General features: G+C 39.8%; 1 protein-coding gene across 2 annotated transcripts in view; it reads right to left on the bottom strand.

The window, feature by feature from the left end:
- Positions 1–3758: 3758 nt before the first annotated feature.
- Positions 3759–21864, bottom strand: part of myo5b (myosin VB) — a 537981-nt gene continuing 519875 nt past the window's right edge. For both annotated transcript variants that reach the window (XM_039750391.1, XM_039750392.1), the window contains 5 exons: positions 19702–19852; positions 16485–16770; positions 14798–14972; positions 12168–12248; positions 3759–6184 (listed from right to left, as the gene is read on the bottom strand). In XM_039750391.1, the coding sequence (XP_039606325.1) occupies positions 6032–6184; positions 12168–12248; positions 14798–14972; positions 16485–16770; positions 19702–19852 (846 nt within the window). In that variant the 3' untranslated portion in view covers positions 3759–6031. The remainder of the gene's footprint in view (positions 6185–12167; positions 12249–14797; positions 14973–16484; positions 16771–19701; positions 19853–21864) is intronic.

A 21864-nucleotide genomic window follows, 5' to 3' on the forward strand; every position in this document is an offset into this window, starting at 1 on the left:
GTGTCCTCGTCACTGCACTGGGGCATTGGGATCCACACTCAGCCTACAGGGTATGCGCCCCCTGCTGGCCTCACCAACGCCTCTTCCAGCAGCAAACCATCCTGGTTGGTTACCATCTAAACACTGGCTGAGTCCAAACATGCTTAACTTCACGTGGATGACCTGTTCTGAAGAGCAGATGGTGACCTCAGGACACAGCAGCAATCATGGGTCACACACATGCACATGGGAGACTGTTTACAGGTTTGAATACTTGTATTTCCCTGCCAGACCAGGGGTTAGCGCTGCCCTCTTCCTCTTGGTAGACCTACAGAAAAACCAGCATCTTATGTCCTCCTCCGGACCTCAGAAGTCTTCACTTACCAATTCCTCTTCTGTGGCTCCAGATTCCACCTCCTCATTATGTCACTTCCGTTTTCAAGACTACACCCATCTATTACATCATTTCCTGTCTGTCACATATATAAATAAATAAATATATATTATATATATATATATTTAACACATAACAATAACAAAGTGAAGGATTAAACGGTTCAAAATATTACATAAGTTAATAGCATTATCATGATCAGGAGCATTAAAAACTGTAAAATGAAGTTTGATCACAGAAATCCAAGTGTTAAAACAGAAACCAGAACCCTAATAGACTCCAACAAGCATTTGAAATGAAGATCATGAAGTTTATATTTACTGCGGTGGTGAGCCACGACTGGAGGACCTCGGGATTGCTTAGTGTCGGTTTGTGAAGCTGCACGGGTCAATTGAGCTTCTGCTTGTTGAAGCAGCTTGGATATGCTCAAGTCTGCAGTCTGCAGTATATTCTCATCCTCATAAGGCTTTCATTCACTTTTCTTACTGAACTTGTAATCTTTAGTTTTACTTTCCTCTCCGTGCCTGCGTTCTGTTGATATCAGGTGAAGAGTGACGTTAGCCAATGAATAAGTTGCTACTTAGCTGGACACCTGACCAATGAATGAGGCAGGGAGGCGGGTCTACAATTCAAACACTTGGGCACATCAGATTGTGTTCCATTTTTGTTCACAATTTCAATTTCTGAAAGTGGTTTATTTGAGAATATTTTAGTAGAAATACATGTTTGAGATGTTGTTAGTGTATGACTTGACGAGTTGATGAGTATGCGACATGACTAGTGTGATATTGTTTTTATGGATCTTTTGATCCGGTTTACAGTTGTCCTTCATTGGTCACCATAGACGCCTATCCTGTGAGAAACATTGTTATCTCCTCTATACCTGAAAATAAGAGATTCTTTTTTTTTTTAGCCATCACTAAATGCTACAAGGGGTAAGTAACCTATAAAAAGATATCATTTTTAGGAGGATCATTCCTTTAACTGTGATGGGCTGGCGCCCTGCCTGGGGTTTGTTTCCTGCCTTGCGCCCTGTGCTGGCTGGGATTGGCTCCAGCAGACCCCCGTGACCCTGTAGTTAGGATATAGCGTGTTGGATAATGGATGGATGGTATTCCTTTAATGCCATCCATTTACCCCCCCCCCCCCCTTTGAATAAATACAAGAAATGTATGGAATTGCTTAACAACTTTATAAATCAGTGTGCCTACACCTGTTCAAAGCAAATGACACATCTAAGACGGGGTGTCGGACTCCGGTCATGGAACAGATTTTTATTCTAACCATCTTTTTCATTCATTTGCTGCTCATTGACTTCTTTTGCCTTAGTTTTAATTAACTTGGCTCAGGCTCCTTAGTTGTTTCTTTTTCCTTAATTAGCAGCCAAACAATAATGAGACACAAAACAAACCACCACATGACCAGCTCACCTGTGCCCAGCACACACTATCTGAAAATAAAGAAAGATGAAGGTCTCAGTAAGGCTGATCTCTCAGGTCACCTAAACATCTTGACGGTGGTCTTATAAAAAAACAGAAAACCAACAGTTTTGGAAATATCAGCTGTGGCACAATGAGAGCAGCAACAAGCCATGGAATTAAATAACGAGTTTAATTAACAGCAAGAATCGGCTTCTCATTAAGAAACTGGTTGGAGTTTGAAGCCCCAATTTAGCTGGTCATCTGTTGGCTCGTTTCATGTCTCATTTCTGTTTGGCTGTCATTTAATGAAGAAAATAATCAGTTCAGAGGGCTGAATCCTTAAAAACAGGGCTATTAAAATGAAGGGAAAAGGAGTGAATTAGTAGTGAAAAACTGGTCACTGATTAGGAAAAACATGAAAACCTGCAGCAACCAGGCCTGGAGATCTAAGAGATGTCGGGGGGGGGTGACTTGTGCATCCTGGAGGATACCAGCAGAGCTCTAGCAGAGTGAGGTCTAATTAATTGTATGAGTTCTCCATATTATTATTATTATTATTAAATCAGGAAACATACGGACCTCCCAAAGTGAAGGCTGCAGCCCCTATAGTTTTCGATGACCAGCAGGTTGCCGTGCCACATGTGTTCAACACGCAGCGGATGCTGAAGCTGTCCTTCTTCTTCTTGTCCTAATCACATAATATAGGCTGCAGCTAATTGCTTCAAGCTCAGCAGATGTTGACTTTTCTTTTTGTTTCCGCCATGTCACTTACTCGATCAGTTTACCTATGCAGCTTGCCGCCCGTCTGAAAGGCGCGCACGCCAATACCTTTGTGTCACTAGCTACATTTTTTTCATTTAAGAGCTTACATCACGTCATAAGCTTTTGATTAAGATAGCAGATGCCAGTGCTGACATTCTTCTTCTTCCTATGGTGTAATCAACTTCCGCAATTTGCTTCATGCTCAGCAGATGTTCCTGCTCTTCTTTTTCTTTCTGCAATTGTCACCTTCTTGATCATTTCACCCGTACTGTTGGCCATAAGAAAGACGCAAAACCTGATAACTTATGGGGAGCCACATTTTGTGTGTTCACCAGTGTGTATCGCTTTCAATAAAGATGAAGGTCCAAGCTAAAGTGATTTGTGAGTAATCACGGGACAGAAGGACACATCCCTCAGCATTCTATATACATACAGATGATATACAAAAACCCTTTTGTCATTTTAAAGTAACCAAATAGGCAACACTTTAATGAAAATTATTTTAATTCATATAATAACTTTGTTCTGTGACTATTTTATTACACATTGTTCAAAAAGGGAAAAACATTTTTTTTTTCTATTTGTATGTATAAGTATTCATTTTTATATTAAGTACATTTCATATACACACACAGAGAAGGCGTACTGTATACACCCTTATTTTACCCAGGCCTTGACAGTAATCAGGAAAGCAGACTCTAAGTACACAAATTAGAAATTACTGGATAAAAAAATAAACAAAGAAAGGTGTACTTTTAAGTGAATTTCCCCTTTAACCTTGGCTTGCAGTATAATTTACATACAAAAAAATTACATATAAACATTTATTAGTTACTAAAGCCAAGGAAGCATTGGTGGTTGAGAAGACCACATTGAGCTGTTGGTACCCCCTGCTTACGTCACGTCACGTCACGCCACGTCACGTCCAGCAGCTCACACAGCGTCGAGACGCCCGGCCGGTGAAGCTGCCCGAGGAGGTGAGGAGTCCAGATGGAGCTGTTCGAGAAATTGGCATAAAATAAAATATATATCTATTATTTATATTTCAAAATAAATACAAATGAACAAATACATGACAAAAAACAAACCATTTCCTAACTTGTGCTAGCTGGCCGTGCATTAAGAAGTAAGTGGTACCGTGTTTCAATCACGTCAGCTAGCTGCTTGTGTTAGAACTTCATATTAAAGAAAGTTTAGAATCGTTTTTTTTTTTTTTTGTCTTTTACATTGGTCAGTTTACTGTTTAGATCACAGTACAAATATAAAAATCCAGCACGCTGCCCTTGAGATCTGAATGTGTTTCTAGGATTTACACACGTAGCTAAATTCGAGAATATGAGAAAGGAATGTCAGTGTCTTCAGATCCGCGAGCTCCCGTCTGCCTGGCTCAGTAAGGCTTGGGACAGCAAATATTGGGTGAGGAAATCGCTTCATTTGATTTATCTTCACACTCAGTAAGGAAGAGTCCGATCTAACTAGCATGTGCTAAAAATGGACGACAGAATCGTTAACCTGCACGTCACCAGCAGAATGGCTGACCCTACAACTTCCTAGCATGTCATGTTTTAATGGGTAAGATTTTGTTCAGATCTCTGGATTGGTGTGCACATGGCAACGCTATTTTAGGAATGATTGCTCATTTAGATTGAAGTCATATGGTCTATCATGAGTGCCAAATCATCAATATACCAACTAATTGGGATCACCAGGGATAAAATACTAAACTTGCACCAAATCTCATAAAATAAAACAAAGCACCCGTCTATTATTTAAAACTGAGGGAGGGCCTTCTGTTTACAAATCTGGGCAAACGGTTCCCTTCTTGTGGAATATTCAGCAAGTGGTTTGTGCGTGGGTCTCCTCTCTCCACCGTCCCACTGGAAGTCCCAGACAAATCTCCTAAGCACACACTCTGCGTAAATACAACACGATTCGCGCGTGAAGAGAGTGACGTGTATTCGTTTTATATTAGAGGACGTCACCCGCGCAGGGCACTCAAGGTGAGGCTTTGAGACACTTAACACATTCATCCATCCTTCTAACGTATATAATAATATTCACACGCCTTCTGAACTGAGTAGCCAAGAAAACAATGCTACAATACAAACCTTCACATAAAAAACACAAATGAGAAACTTGGTATATGCATTATTACCGTAAGTGAAAACAAAATTGACTTCTTTCTACTATGTGATATAAAAACGTGCTCAAGCTTTCTTTTTCTTTTATGGTTTTCTATTACACTGATTAAATTTGCCATCCTCAGTGATTATTTGAACACACTGCTTTGCCAAAGTGGCCACATCCGTCGTCGTGACATTAAGTTGACGCATTTACTGAATGACTTTATTGCACTTTAGTGCAGCTTTGTGAATGTTAAGAAGGGAGGAATATTTTCTTTCCCAAAATGAAGATATGCTGTGATCAGATGTGGCTTCCGAAACCCAAGTCTTAATAAAGACCAGACTGCATGTGCAATGTGAGGTTTAACTGGCATCCACTAGATGGCATCATCTCACTTAATCTGCATTGAGTGTAGCGGTGATATTCTGTGTGGTTTGTATGAACGTGGATTACGAGATGAATGTCAGGAGTTCTCTTGACCAAGAACATTTTCTATAGTGTAATAAAATCATTAAAAGAGGGCTGGAGTGAGCCCTAAACCAAACAGGGCAAACATATACTGGTGCTACTCACAGAATCAAAAAGTAGTGTGCAATAGTGAGAAGTTTCAACTGCTCTTTTGTCTTGATGACAGTGCTCTAAAATGTCATATCAGCCTGGACCTCCCAGGATTTTTTTTTTATGATGTTCATTATCATAAAGAATGGGAAGTAAAACTGATAAAGAAACATAAGGCTCTATTTGGTGTAGTCAATAGTCTCTGACTGCTGCTGAGAATTTGGGTAAAAGGATAAAAAAAAAAGAGACTCAATAAAGGTGAGGCTTTAATTCTTTCTATGACCATCACTCGGGTGCTGATAATTATTAAGGGAAAATATGCTGAGAGGATGGGTGAAGCAGGCTATTTAGAAAGTGGTAAATATCTATATATTTAAATTTACACAAAAGCTGATGTACTGTCAATCTTCTATTTTGTTACAAAATAAATACGTGAAGTTAACATACAGAAAAGAAAACCAGACTTTTTCCATTGAAATAACAACAATCAACCAGTGTGTTCAACACAGTGCAAATGGGTTCCTTAGAAATCCCACGCCAGTCATTCAAATGCATTTGTTTTGTTTAAATGCAAACTGCTGATCCTTGACGTTTAGCTGCAGTGATGAGGAACGTATCACAGTGCTATTCAGAACAGTAACTATTGTCGTAAAGTGCCACCAATGTTTGATAAAAAAGGTTCAGTACATTTCTGGTACTTCAAGTTGCCTTGCAAATAAATTCCTAGATCGTCCAAGGCGGGCTACCTCACACGATTTCCCCTTCAACTGCGACAGCTGTGGATGGCGCCATTTTAAACTCTGGTGAGGAAGGTCAGGTTAAGACTGGCAGGTATGTGCAGGGAGTCCAGGCTGAGGGCTGAAGGTGTGTACGGGAACAGAACCGGGAAGGTGTGTTTGAAATCCAGCAGCAGTTGTGGGGTGTCTTGTCGATCCTGAAGTTGAGCCTGGGGAAGGAAAAGAAAAATTACATTGAATGATGATAATAATGATGGCAATCATTTATTTTAGAAACTTTTTTATTCTAATTCAGCGTTGTAGGGGGACCGAGCCTAGGGTGGAAAGAAAAAGCATCCTTTGGAATTACCTGGATTTCTGGATTAACTGGTCATAAAATGCAATCTGATCATCATCTAAGTCAGAAATATAGACAATCACAAAATGCTTATGCTACCATGACAAAAACAAGTATAATCTTACTAGTCTTACTTGAACACAACCTTCAAACATTCACAGTGTGCTGTGGAAGAAGAAAATAAACCCTTGGATTTCATAAATGGTTGAACCTTCTTTGCTAGCAATAACTAACAAGCTCTTCCAGTAGCTGGGGATCGGGACCTGCACAACGTTCACAAGGAATTCTGGGCTGTTTTTCCTTTCAGAACTGCTTCAGCTCAGTCATGTTCTTAGGGTGTCTGGAGTGAAAGGCTCTCTTGAGGTCATTCCACAGCCACTCTGTTGGATTAGGGTTAGGGTTTTGACAGTTTGACCAAGAAACTTACCAAAGACAGATTGCCTTTTTTTAAGCCGTTCTGTAGCAGAATTACTTCAATATTTAGGGTCATCTTCTTTCTACTGAGCTTAGCTGGTGGACAGCCACCCTAACATTATCCCATAGGATATCTTATTAAACTTAATAATTTATTTTCCCCTCGATGAAGGCAAGCTTTCCAGGCCCCGAGACAGCAAAGCAGTCCCAAATCATGATGCTTCCTCCACTGTACTTCATCACTGGGGTGAGGTTTTCATGTTACGTGTTGCCCTTTTTTTTTTTTTACACCATACACACTGCAATGTATTCCTTATGAAAAACATTGAATCATATTTTCATCAGCCTGCACAGCATTTTCCCCAGTAGTGTTGTGGAGTGCCAAGGTGGTCTTTGGCAAACTTCAGGCATGAAGTGATGTTGTTCTTGAAGAGCAGAGGCTCTTCGTAATGGAGACCACGTCCGTTCAATGATTTGTGTAAAGCAGACTCGTGAACAGAGATGTTAACTTGTGTTAATGATTCTGTGAAGCCTTTAGCTGTTGCCCTGGTGTTCTTTTGTACCGCATTGAGCATTCTTAGCTGTGCTTTTCGAGCCATCTTGGCTGGGCGCCCATTTCTTAGGGAGAGCAGCCATAGTACTAAATCACCTCCATTTATGCACAGTTTGATTAACTGTGGACTAATAAATATCAAAACTCTTTGAAATTACTTTGTAAAACTTTAAAAAATCCACAATTCTTGATCATCAACCTTCTGAGATCTTTTTTTTTCTTCAAGGCCCACTTGATATCAGCAGATGAATCTTGTGAATATCAAAGTGAAAACGGTCAAAATATTGGTCAGAGTAGCTCAAAACCACACCTGCAATCTTATTTCATTGACTGGGCTCCAAGTTTGCTAATTCCTGACTCCAGTTTGCTTTGGTTTAAGTCATCAGCCTAGGGGTTCACAAACCTTTTCCATTGTATACCTGTGAATTCGTCAATGATGAAGTTATCAAGAACAATACAATAATATGTGCATTATTAGTTAAAAGAGATTGTGCTAGGTCATTATTGTAACTTTGACACTCACACCATATTTATAGGTACATTTATACACAACTGTGTCTAGCAGTACGGTGTTGTACCGTGTTAGCCATAATGGATGCAAAGAGAGGTCAAGCAAAGTGACACCTTTTATTGGCTAACCGAACAGATTACAATGTGCAAACTTTTGAGGCAGCTTAGGTCCCTTCTTCAGGTTGCAATGAAAGCTTGCATATTGTAACCTATTCAGTTAGCCAATAAAAGGTGTCATTTTGCTCGACTTCTCCTTGTGCACAAACGTGGTTGCTTCCAAAGTGTCCACATGCTTTTTCTTGCCACTATATTTCAGCGACATCAGGTACAAGACAGGAATCAACTCTAGAAGGAGTGACAGTTCACTGCAAGTCACAGTCACACACACACATGCTCATCCAGGGCCGATCTAGAGACACCTGTTACTTAACTTTTGTGTACTTAGGAAGTGGGAGTAAATCACACAGACAAGGGAAGAACAGCTGAACTCCATGGAGATTAGAGAAGGAAAACAGGGTTATTGGAGCAGCACTCAGTACTGTGCCACTCAAAGAAAATAAATGATTAAGTAAACAATTTTGTTCTTCTCCTTTCAGCTGCTCCCATTAGGGGTCACCACAGTGGATCATCTTCTTCCATATCTTCCTGTTCTCTGCATCTTGTTCTATTACCCCCATCACCTGCATGTCCTTTCTCACCACATCCACAAACCTTCTCTTACGCCTTCCTCTTTTTCTCTTGCCTGGCAGCTCTATCCTTAACATCCTTCTCCCAATATACCCAGCATCTCTCCTCTGCACATGTCCAAACCAATGCAATCTTGCCTCTCTGTCTTTGTCTCCCAACCGTCCAACTTGAGCTCATGTACTCATTTCTAATCCTATCCATCCTCGTCACATAAACACAACAGTTAACTCTTTACACAGCGAAACACGTTGCTGCTGAATGAGCAAGACAAGACTTCCTGGATAACGCAGCGGAATCGAATTCGGCGCTCTGTCGCTGAGCCAATCAGCACACAGGAACTTAACTGCATGCTCTGATTGGGTAGCTTCTCAACCATCCGCCAATAGCGTCCCTTGTATGAAATCAACTGGGCAAACCAACTGAGGAAGCATGTACCAGAAGTAAATTGTCCACAGAAACCCGTGAAGCAGCAAAACATCCGTGTTATATATTTAGTTATGCTTATATATAAAATCCGTGTTAGAGTGAAGCCGCGAAAGTTGAAGTGCGATATAGCGAGGGATTACTGTAAATGCTTTATTAAAGTCTGCAAATCCCAGTAGTCATTAAAGTTAAACACTCAGAAGCCCATACACAGGTAAAGGCAGGCAAATGAGTCAGAAAGGTGCTAGAATCACAGAAACATTAGCAGCTTTTGGAAAACGACTTTTTTGCACTAGTTTTTCAACAAATGACGTAGCAGAACATCCTGTTTTAATGGATCTTACTTCTCTAATCACTTGACAGCAGCATAATTATTGTTGGATGGCAACACACACAGGTACAAAAGGACAGAAGCAAAATGGAGGCAAAAGAAAAGGCTGGGGTAGAACTTCACCCCAATCCTAATAATTAGCAACAGGGCATAAACTCTGGGAGACGTTCCACGGTGGTTACAAGACATAACATGAGAACACACAGCACATTCACACACTCATCATGGCTTTCTTTTTTTTAAATACTGCTTAAGTGATGCAGTTGTAATGTTATTATTCACTGGTATCTGACGCCTCTGCATAGGATACTAGAATCAGCACACTTTATGCGTTTCAGAAGCTTGACTAGTAACACCAGCATGCTAGACTTCAAATGCACACGTTCCAGACAAGTAGCATTATTGTAAAGTCAAACTTTAAGGAAGGAAGCTGGCTTAGGTCATTACAGCTCTAAAAGAGAAAACCCCCTGCTATATAATCCTGTACTCAGTACAAGACTGCAGCAACATGAAGCCCATTCTGACAGCACAGACTCTAAAGCAGAACACACGTATGCAAACAGCCACACTGCTACATATTGTGCAGATTAAGCTATGCTGCATGTCGTTGGGCTGTGACAATACATGGGGCACACAGTCAATGTCTACACTCCTGAAAGTCAGTGGACCACCTGGAAATTGAAACCACATCCCTCATGTTGTGAAGTAGCATCACTAACCATCTATTCCATTTATTTGACAGTATTACTGGGTAGGCGAATAACTATGTCCGGCCCCTCCGTATCAATCAGATACTACATGTGTTCTATGTGCTAGTTTATTACTGTTTGGAATGCATTATTAATGTTGCATCTTACATGACGTCTCAACATACGTACCCATGTCGAGTTAGCTCTGTACGAGTGAATGCATTATACACATATGCGTACATTAAAGTGAATTGTCAGCATGGAAAAGTTAATTTGCATTAAGTCAACTTGGCTGCCGACAGCAATGAGCACAGCTCGCAACAGTCAGTCAGTAGTCAGCCATAATGACTGAGGCTAAAGACCGGTGTTGGGTTGCCGGTTCAAATCCCTGTTACTGCCAAAGGGGATCCTACTCTGCTGGGCCCTTGAGCAAAGCCCTTAAACATGCAATTGCTCCAGGGGCGCTGTACAATGGCTGACGCTGTGCTCTGACCCCTAGAGACATGTGAAAACTATCAAATTCCTAATACAAGGAATTGTATAAGACAGAACAAAAAAAAAAGTTCTGGAAGGAGCGATAATTTTTCCAAAACAGGACCTCCACTACTTCAGTCCCATGTCCCCTGGCCTAGTTAATTCTTTGTAATTTGCTGAAGCCTCTGGAAAATACGTATAATTCTAGAAACAGCACGCTTTATGTATACTATATTTCAAATGGACGTCTTCCACACAAGTAGCATTATTGCCAAGTCAAACTTTAAGTGAAGGAGCTGGCTTAGCCCATTATAGTTCTCAAAAAGAAAACACCATGCAGTAAATATTGCATAGTTTATTGTGGAATACCACTACAGATTATGTTATCAAAAATATTTTGAGGAAAATGATTGTGTAACGCATATTCTTCTGTTTATTTTTATAAATATTACCTCGGGAGGGCTTGCTAATTAGCTGCTATCATCTGGCTACAGTGAATAAGACATCACTGGCATGAACTATGAAGGAATCTTTGGAGTTTATATCATCTGTATGAGTGCAGATGTTTGTAACCCACAGGATTACTCAGCCAAGTGGTCTGGGCAATATTTAAGAAAACTTTAATTTTTTGTTTTTAATCTTCTTCTAACAAGGCTTGATTGTGTCCCTACCTGAGGACACTTTTCTGTACACTGGCATGGGTACTGACCAAAAGGCCTAGTCACCCATTCTTCTGTACAATTTAATTTATGTAGCTTTGTGCATAAGTCAGTCAGTCAGTCATTTTCCAACCTGCTATATCCTAAATAAAGGGTTATGGGGGTCTGCTGGAGCCAATCCCAGCCAGCACAGGGCGCAAGGCAGAAACAAACCCCGGGCTGGGTGCCACACACCCACACACCAAGCACACACTAGGGACAATTTAGGATCACCAATGCACCTAACCTGCATGTCTTTGGACTGTGGGAGGAAACCCACGCAGACACGGGGAGAACATTCAAACTCCATGCAAGGAGGACCCGGGAAGTGAACCCAGGTCTCCTTAACGAGTGGCAGCAGTGCTACCACTGTGCCACTGTGCCGCCCAAGTGCGTAAGTCCTTTTGGATTTTTTAGGTGTTTCTAGACTGGCCCCATACAATTACTTCTATCAGGTATTATCCTTCCAGTCTGGGAGCAAGGGGTGCAAGATGTAAGCACTCATTTTTGAGGTGGTATCTCATCTGACGACACGTCTAGTCAACTGTGTGGCACATTCACACGCATAAGCCATTTTACAGTTGGAACTTAATTTATCAAAGTCATATTTAATTAACCTGTGGTGGGCAGGCACCCTGCCTGGGGTTTGTTTCGTGCCTTGTGCCCTTTGTTGGCTGGGTTTGGCTCCAGCAGATCCCTGTGACCCTATAGTTAGGATATAGCGGGCTGAATAATGGATGGATGGATATTTAATTAACAAAATTCAACACTAGGATGTGGGAAAATCTAATAACTGGCAGTGAGAAGTAAAAGCAACAGCCCTGCGGTTGATCATACATTAATTATCGTTGGGGTCGGCTTCAGTGTGGAGACTACATAGGAGTTTGCTCCTAAAAGCCAAAAGCCACACCATCAGGTTTAAACTTACTCTTGCAGGGATAGATTCAGAATGTGTTACCGTGCAGATTGGGAAAATAGGCAGAAATGGAGGGAGCATGATTAGAAAAAAACTAGAATAATTATATGATAACAGAACACTGCAAAATATATAGATGAGTATGTTAAAAGAAACTTACCTGAATAGTTCTGATGAATGACACAGTTACTCTTTCTTCAAATTCGTTCAAGGGAGTATACAGATTCAGTATTTTTACAATCTAGTGTCAAAACAAAGTAGAATGTTAAGGTGGAAAAATAAGAATATTTGTTTACAAAATGCATTTACACAGGAAGTTTCAACCAGTTATTAGTTTTAAAAACTTGTCAGCTGTAGTACCCATATTTACCTATTGAGTACTGGGGAACTACTATGCAACTTGATGGAAGTTTAAAAAACACAGAAAAAAACTTTATTTCTACAGTGCCTACAGAGATTTTTCATTACAATGACTACATCACCCAAAAAATGTGTATTTATTATAAAAAATAAGCAGCAGATGCATCTTGTGTATAACAAACTCAAGGTTTATAGTGAAATGATGTTCTTTCCCCAACGGTGCTCACTGGAACATTCAGAAGTTTAGAAATTCGTCTGTGACCAACGGCATCAGTATGATTGCAACAATAAGGTTTCGAAGGCCTTGAGAGCGCTTTGCTTTTACCCATCATGAGATGCTTTTCGTGTGACATCTTGGTAATGAGAGCCCTTTTTATAGGCCATCAATTAGGACTAAACCAGCTGATATTCATTTTCACTGATAGGAGGCAGGATTGCTTTCTACATCCTGACAGATTTCAGCTGTTTCTTGGCTTTCCAGGCCTTTTCGCACCACCTTTTCTTCATGTGCTTAATACTTATTCCCTGTGTCATTCCATTTTATTACACATAACTTCATTTATGGACTGATTTGTTTTGTCTTCTTTATAAGTGTGGATTACTTGGGTTGTTAGCAACATCTGGTGAAAATGTCATGTCAATAGCACCATTAGAAATATATTTACTGAGAAAAGCGTTGACGCGGTCAATACTTATTTTCCCTGCTGTAGAAGCACCTTGAATTAATCTCGGAGAGGGTTTGTCCAGGTAAGCCACTATATAAATACCTATAAAACATATATATATATATATTTTTTTTTTACCATTTACTTATATTTGACATCACATTGGTATTATGAAATGTAATTGTGGGAGGTGGGTCTACAATTCAAAAGAGCATTTCCTGGAAGTGGTTTATTTAACAATATACCGAAACTATATAAACTTGGGACATTGTGAACATACGACTGGACAACATGACATGTGGATTGTACAATACGACTAGTTTGAAATTTTTTTTCACGGACTTTTTAATATCGTTTGCTGTTGTCCATCGTTGGTCACCATGGACCTTTATTATATCAAACACTTTTTTTTATCTCCATTCTGTATGAAAAGATGAAATTACATTTTTTTCTCAGCTATCACTACAAGCTACATGAAGTAAATAATGAAAACAATAAAAATAAAAACTTTTTTGAGTGGTGTATTCCTTTATGATGGCAAGCTTACAGACAAATATCTTGCTTGCATATCCAGTTATACTTTTTAAAAATAGTCTGATCCAGACAGTCACAATAACTCATTATAAAGAGGCCTATGGGAAGGTTAAGCAACATCTACTTAGTTAATCGTTACCATACCTTCATAACAGAGTTTTTTGTTTGAAATCAGTAAAAGAACCTCATCTGCGGGTGGCACAGTGGTAGCGCTGCTGCCTCGCAGTTAGGAGACCCGGGTTCACTTCCCGGGTCCTCCCTGCGTGGAATTTGCATGTTCTCCCGTGTCTGCGTGGGTTTCCTCCGGGCGCTCCGGTTTCCTCCCACAGTCCAAAGACATGCAGGTTAGGTGGATTGGCGATTCTAAATTGGCCCTAATGGGTGTGTTTGTGTGTGTGTCCTGCGGTGGGTTGGCACCCTGCCCAGGATTGGTTCCTGCCTTGTGCCCTGTGTTGGCTGGGATTGGCTCCAGCAGACCCCCGTGACCCTGTGTAAAATGGATGGATGGAACCTCATCTGCTCAGGTTAAACCTTTGTGACTTTCAGTACATTTCCCCCAATTAATGAACAGTGAAAAGGAATAATGTAAACATCACATAATTTGCACAGCATCTAAAAACATTTTCCTTGCCACATCTTTTGGGTCATTTTTGACCCACCATTGACTTTAGGGGCATTTCCACTGCACTTAGGGTATGTTGTTTGTTTATGTCCCATAAAAACATACCAGGTGTCAACTTTTAAGCAGAGAAGTGTGAAAGCATTTATTAAAGTGCCTTAACAATGCAAAAAAAAAAAGTTTTTATTGTACACTGCCATGTCCGTTGGGTCAATCTTGATCCACCATATGCTTTAGTGGATTTTGCTCTCCATTTATTGTACTCTGTTCAAAACCCATAAAAACATCCTAATTGTCATTTGTTGTAAACCTCGGGATCATCAGTGCCACAGGTTTAGATTGCCAATCCATATAAAATTGATTTGAGGTGAAAAATGTGATGCCCAGGGCTTCTAAAATGGAATCTTAGAATCAGGTCAAAAAAGACCTGTGAGGTACAGCACTGAGTGAGAATTTGAAGACAATGTAAGGTTAGACTTTCTCTTACTTTTTTCATTTCATAAAAATAAATTATACACCCTTCTCAACTGCTTCTGGTCAAAAGAGTCTGAGCAAGCAGCATTACAGCTAAATTAAATGAAGAATGTTGGGGGGCTGCTAAGTAACCCCTACCTGCTGTGTGGTCAGTGCTGCGCAAAGAGAGCAGATGGCTTCAGCATCATCTGTGGTTTTCTTCTTGATCTGAAGTAGCTGTGCAGCCTGGATAAGGGGCTCCAAAGTGCTGGTTGCTCCACTCTGGTGCAGGTTTTTGCCTCGTATCCACTCCTCCAGCTGGCTAATGTTATACCTGTGAAACACCACCAGGAAATATGCTGTACATCAGTTCAGACTTAGACAGTGCAAACAAAATGTTCTGTTTATTGCATGAATAGTCCCTCCCTGCTCAGCAGTTCTGAATTATTGAATTGAATACTAAAGATGTTATAGGTGTGCTAACTGTCAGCGTTCTTAATTTTATAGAGGTACACTGCATTACAGTAACTGTGAATTTTATACAGTTACATCCAAAACCTTGGACACTTCTGGCTAAACTATGTTGGCATTACTATAAAATATAGTAAATACAACCCTGTCAGCAAACAACCTAAAACAAATACATTTTTTCGGAAATTGTTAAAATTTATTTAATGAAATGTAAGAAAAAAATAAAAGAGTAAATGTGGTATTTGAAAATGTTTGGGTGCCCTTCTAACAATTCTTGAACAGATTACCACTTAATTGAGCTCAGCCAGACCACACGTCTGATCTAACAAGCTCTTTAACTGGTACATCAGAAAAACGACCTAAGAAGTTCTATAACTCGAACACAAATTGCAACTGTATTTGTTTGCTATTGAAGTTACTGTTTACTGTTTTTTTTTTTTTTACTTCAAGTATCAATAAATTATGTAATTGGGTCAGGGGTGTCCAAAGGTTTTACATGGAACTGTGAATTACAAAGATCCAGGTTACTTGTCCTTTAATCACAATTAAGATGGAAATAAGTAACTCTCTGTGTCGTCAGTACCGAAGTGTTAAGAGATCCATATTACCAGATAATATCAATGAAATGTGTGGCCAGAAGGACTGGGGAAAGGAGCATATCCAGAGCAATACCTCCCCTGGAGCGCTAGGTGGCAGCGGTGCCTCGGACTCCCGCAGGGCTCCATGGGAGTTGGAGTGTGATACAGCCACACCCAGAAGTGCTACCGGAAGTGGAACAATGAGCACCTGAAGCACTTCCGGGTGCGTTATAAAAGAAGTCAGCAGCCACTACTCCGAGAGCCAGAGTCAGGTGGGAGAAGACGAAGTCTGTCCAGAGGAGTGGAGGAAAGAGGAAGAGAAAGAAACAAACAAGAACAGTTTTGTGCTGTGCTTTGAACTGTGCTGTACTTTTGGGAAAAGGGGAAGGCGTTTCCCATGATGCAAATGAAAAATAAAAAGCATGTGTGCTGTAATTGTGCCTCTGCGTCTGTCTGTGTCGGGTTTGCGTGGCAGGAGTGCCTTATGTAGGTCACAAATGTTTTACTCATACTCTTGAGTAGTCGGTAAACCTGTTAATTACACGGAAATTATATTAAATTGTACTTGAATAATAGGGCAAATGAAGACAAACTTGATAATTTCCTATATTTCCACTAATTAATTTCATAAATACCACTTAAAGTACATTTATATTAGCACTTATATGTAGCACTACATGAGTGTGCAAACCTGCTACTATTAGAACACAGACACACTAACATAAGACAAAAATGAGACACACAGTAACAGCCAAAGTACTGTCAATATAGTCTTCAAACATGGCAAGACCACCCACCTGAGCTGCATGCCTGTGCTCCAGGAACACATGTCTTTACGAAGCAGAAGATTATTCAGGGTAATCGCATTGATTAAGTAGAAAAGCTGCTTAAAGACCTGCTGGATAATCTCAGGGTCTAGTCCATGGTCACACATGGTATTGTAGAAGGCATTTAGTTGTCGGATGACAGCCTCCAGAGAGTAGCAGTTGTCACCATCCACCATGCTAGATGAACGCTTTCTATAACCCATGGGCTTCACTCCAGAAAGACTCTGAATGCTCTCACTCTCCAGCATGGCAGAAACTACAAACAGAAGATAGTGATTACAGATCATTGATCAAACCTGTAGGCATTAAAATATATATAAAAGAGGCAGAAGTACTTAAAAACCATTGATTCACAGAATTAATTGGATAATACAGTGGGCTGAGAATTTCTGTTATACTGATTATCTTTTAAATGGCCAACGTTCAAAACTAATTGTTTTCCTCGACATTCACTTTCATTACAGTAGAGAACTATTACACACGAAACCACATAATGTTCTTTCAAGTTTAACTGAATGGATTTCATTTCAAAAGGACTTTGCTTCATACAAAATGATTAATTGCACAACCTCACTCCCAAGAAAAGTTGAGACAGGACGTGAAATGCAAAGAAAAACAGAAAGCAGTGATTTAATTGAAAACAGTACAAAGACAAGATATGTGAAGTTTAAACTAATCAGTTTCATTCTTAATGTGATTCTTTAACACGATTCAGAACAGTTGGGACAGGAGTGCGTTTACCAATGTATTACATCACCTTTCCTTTTAATAACATTAAATAACCATTTGGGAACAAAGACACTAATTGTTCTAATGCTGTAAGTGGGATTTTTTTCCTATTGTTGCTTGATATAGGACAGTCCTAGGTCTCCATTGGCATATTTTACTCTTCATAATGTATCACATGTTTTAAAGAGGAGACTTATCAGGACTGTAGGCAGGCCAGTCTAGCGCTGCATTCTCTAACTGAGAAGCCACACTGTTGTAATAATCGCTGAATGTGGTTGTCACCGTCTTGCTGAAATAAGTGAGGAGATATCTGAAAAAGACACTGTCTACATGTTGCTCCAAAATGCATAGGTACCCTTCAGCCTTAAAGTTGTCTTCACAAATAAGCAAGTTTATTATGCCATGGGCACAAACACCCCCCCCAGACCAAGACAGAATTTGGGCTTTTGAACCTGGTGTTGGTGACAAAGGATGATTCTTAGCCACTTTGGTCTTGAGAACACAATGTCCATTTTCTCCAAAAACAAATTGAAAGGTGGACTCATTACACCATAGCTCATATTTCCACTTTGCATCAGTCCACCTCAGATGAACTTCAGCCCAAAGAAGTCGCATTTGCATTTTACATTATGTCTCAACTTTTTTGGAAATGGGAATAATATTATTTTGGGATTATAGTGGCACATTCATAGGGACCGTGGTTCGAGTTCCAGCCTGTTCAGTGTCTGTGTGGAATTTACACGCTCTCCCATGTGTTAGGCACCCTGGTTTCATCCAGGGCTGCTGAGAGAAAAACTGGGCCCGGGTGCAAAGAAGGTGTGTGGGTCCTTATACAAAATTATACACACATGTATGTGTGTATATTATTATTTATTTCTAATAATCATAGATTACATTTATACATTTAGATAAGTATGTATAGGTATAAATGTAATAATAAAGTAATATATTTATAATAGTAAAAGACGTGAATGCACCGTATTATGTCACTCAAAAGTATTTTATCATTGTCACGGCCTTCTGTTGCTTCGCGCTCACTCAACGCTTCGCAATCTTGTATGCGAAAGTTCTTAGTTTGTAAGGATGTCTCCCTTCTTGATATAACAACACGTTTCGGGTTTCGTGATGTTTCTTTGTATTATGCTCCTTCGGCACTTATTTAGTTTCTCGACTGTTCACAACGGTTCACTTAGTCCACTTTCCCGAATTCGTGGTGTCTTAGAACGCAGTGACTATGTGACGTACTTGTTTGCCGGCTGATGACTTTTTTCTCACTGCGCCCGGAACCCCCTCCTCCTCGTCACTTCCCACCGAGTGGGGAATACCCTTGTAGATCATGTGACTTCTCTCCAGGGCGGCCTTCATGAATGTCTCTTACGTTGTAAACTGTTGAGTACCCTGTGACCCACGTGCCTTTTTAAATTTTGAAACTAAACAGACTTGCAAAATTTCAAAAAATACGATAAAAAATTAAATGAATTAAAAAAAAATGTTCAAATTATAATAAAAATGATGGGATGCGTTGGGCTTCATGGGCCCCCTTGAGCTTCATAGGCCCCAGAGCAATGTACTAGCTGCACCTCCCTCTCCTCGGGCCTGGTTTCATCCCAGACACCAAGGATCAACCAGTTAGATTGACTGGGCTCTTGAAAATAGCCTGGTATGAGAGAGTGAAGGCGTGTGTACAAGTGTGCCAAAAGGTAGTGCCTGCCTTGAGGTTGATGCTTCCTTCATAACCTTACAATTGAAAAGGCAGGTGCAGAAATGAATTACACAATCAATCAATCTATCCACCCATCTTACATAAGAAATTTGACAAACTACAGGAGACCATTCAGTCCTTCAAATTCTTTTGTTTAGGTAATAGCTTAGCTGCCCCAATATCTCATCCAAATACTTCTCAAAGGTTGTCAAGGTTTCTGCTTTAACTACATGACTCAGTAGTTTGTTCCAGGTTCTCATAACTCTTTATGTAAAGAAATGTTTGCTGGCTCAAGTTCTAAGTGCACTTCCCCTTAATTACGATTGGCATACTTGGATATGAGATTTTCCATTTAGTCAAAAACTTAAAAGTTTTTATTTCTCAGCAGAATTAAATACAATGTAGGAGCTATCCCTGGACAGCAGGGAATGAAAACTCTTATAGATTGACTAAAGGACTGTGAGTTTAAACATACAAGCTTTTAAACTGCAGCAAAAATGTGGAAGAGGAGTTCTTCAAACAACGATGTCTGTTGAGCTACTGAATAAATCTTGACCTTCACTTAAAATGCATCTCTCGCTTAAATCAAAGCACTTTGTCTGTTCAGTTTGCATACGAAAGACTAATGCATACATTTGAAATCGACCAGACCTCTGAGCTCTTAATGCAGAAACTAAAAGTCGTTCCATCACATCAGAGATCACATATACTGTAAGGAGTGGTATGCTGTAAGAATAAAATAAGAAAACAGCTTACCGATCATGGGCTGGAGAGTACCTTCTGCTACTCTGATAAGCTGCTGGTAGATCTGAATGGAGAGATCACTCAGGACCTGCCTGTACTCTGAAAGATCAAAATTCTTGAGGCAGTGCTCATTCTGCTTGGCTGTATTCTGAGTCATAAAAGCCTAAATAGTGAGGAAAAAAAAAACAAGTACACAATAAAGCCAAACAGAATACATTATAAACAAGGAGCATTTCAATCTTCAGTTGGAAGCTTATTTTCTAAAGTATAAATTTCCAAGATTTATTATAAGAGAAGCAATTGAATGCACCAGGAAAGTGCACTGTAAGCATTTTTGCACGCTGAGCAATTCATCTGTAGAGATATTTGTACAAAGCCAAACAAATAAGAACCGCATAGTAGTTTTGAAAAATTGCTTCCATTAAAAGCAGTTTTTGAGCACAACATAGTATAATCTTCCTCTACTCTGGTGAAAAACGTCTCTGCATGCCATGGCTTCCAAACAGGTGGTTTGAAAAGAGTGAAGAGAAAATCTATTCCTATTTAACAGTATGAACATGTATTTAATTTAAACGCCATTAAATCAATATCTAAATCATGACCCAGAAATGACCATCTTAGATAATGTATGCATTGTTTCAGTGGCAGCTCACGCTGGGACTCTGACATCCCGGACAGGGAGCGTGAAAAGAAAGCACCTGCCCGGCCGGCTGCCGTGTCCTCTGCGATGGTGCCACTATGTAATGACCCAAAGGGCTACAGTTTCTGAAATTCGGCCAAAGAGGATAAGAGACTGGGTCAAAGAAGTTTGACTTTACTAAAGGAGACCTGTTTAGATACACATATGAAAACAAGACAGAATTAGGAGTGAAGAGTTTACTTTTTCGGAATAAAATGTATGGTATTTCACTATAAATCAAAGTAGACACTGAAAACATGTACTGTTTGATGACTGGAAAAACTTTAAGGGATGAAGTGTATACAATATAAGTCCACTTTGAGGACACGGGACTAAATGAAGGAAAGCACCCCAGTCTGTAACTGCACCCGCAATTTACTTTGTCTGGAAGAAGAAGAGCTGGGTGACCGTAGCTCAACAATTGATTAATAGACAGATATTGTTGAACCCCATTTTTGTTCCACTGCCATTTTAAAGAATTCTGTGTTCTTATGTGTACTCTGTACCTGCAATCAGTGAAGAGTACTATACAAAAAATAATAAACTGTATTGATTGGCCATCTCTGCTTCTTCTTCTAAATTCCTTAAGATAAAAGGATGGCACATACAAGATGGAGGCTGAGATTTGATGGAGGGCCTCAAAGAGCACACCACTACCTTATCAGTGCTGTCTTATAGCTTTCACAGTGCAAAACAATGCATATAAACTAGACAAAAAATACAAATGGGAGTTATTTTGCTTTTATTTAGCTAAACTATCTGGCAATGGGATAAGCAAAATTTACTTGACACGTTTTCTTAAAGTAAACTAAAAAATCAAGAATACAATGTTTTTGATAGGTCAGCAATTCTTACAACAAGGAAACCAAGATTTAATGTCACGATATAAATACTTTTCATTTGCTTAGATTTCATTTTTTGCAGTGCATGAAGTTCTTTTTTTTGGATTGTGTCCCTTTCCCTTGTGACAAATAAACAAGGTCTCTCTCTGAATTTATATACAGTATATATTAGTTTTGCACACACTCAGACATATGCTCTATGTACAGTGTCTCTAAAAAGTATTCACCTCTTGTGAGTTTTCACATTTTATTGTTATACAACATTGAACACTGGGACAGGAGATCTCTATTTAACTAATGTCACGTGTGTGTGACAGTTTAAGAGCTCTGATGATTGTAATTGTCTGTCACTCCAGGTGTTGGTGCTCCACCACTGCTTTCCCACCACTGGCGTCACATCCACAGTCTGCCTGCCTGGATGTACCTCTTCCTGGCAGAAAACGTCATAGCCAGAAAAAACACTACCTTTGGCAGTCACAACCAGATGTCCATTTGAAATGAAGTCTCTTAATGCTCTTAACCATGTTTTTTAAATCTTTTTTTGAGATTCTAATTACTGTATGTGGGGTTTGTCTAATGCCCCAACACCTCATACTGTTTCTGCTTGATTATTACCCTAATTAGTGACTTTTAAAACCAACTGGATACACCAGT

Source organism: Polypterus senegalus, chromosome 4 (assembly GCF_016835505.1).
Source record: "Polypterus senegalus isolate Bchr_013 chromosome 4, ASM1683550v1, whole genome shotgun sequence".
In the NCBI taxonomy this organism is placed as follows: domain Eukaryota; kingdom Metazoa; phylum Chordata; class Cladistia; order Polypteriformes; family Polypteridae; genus Polypterus; species Polypterus senegalus.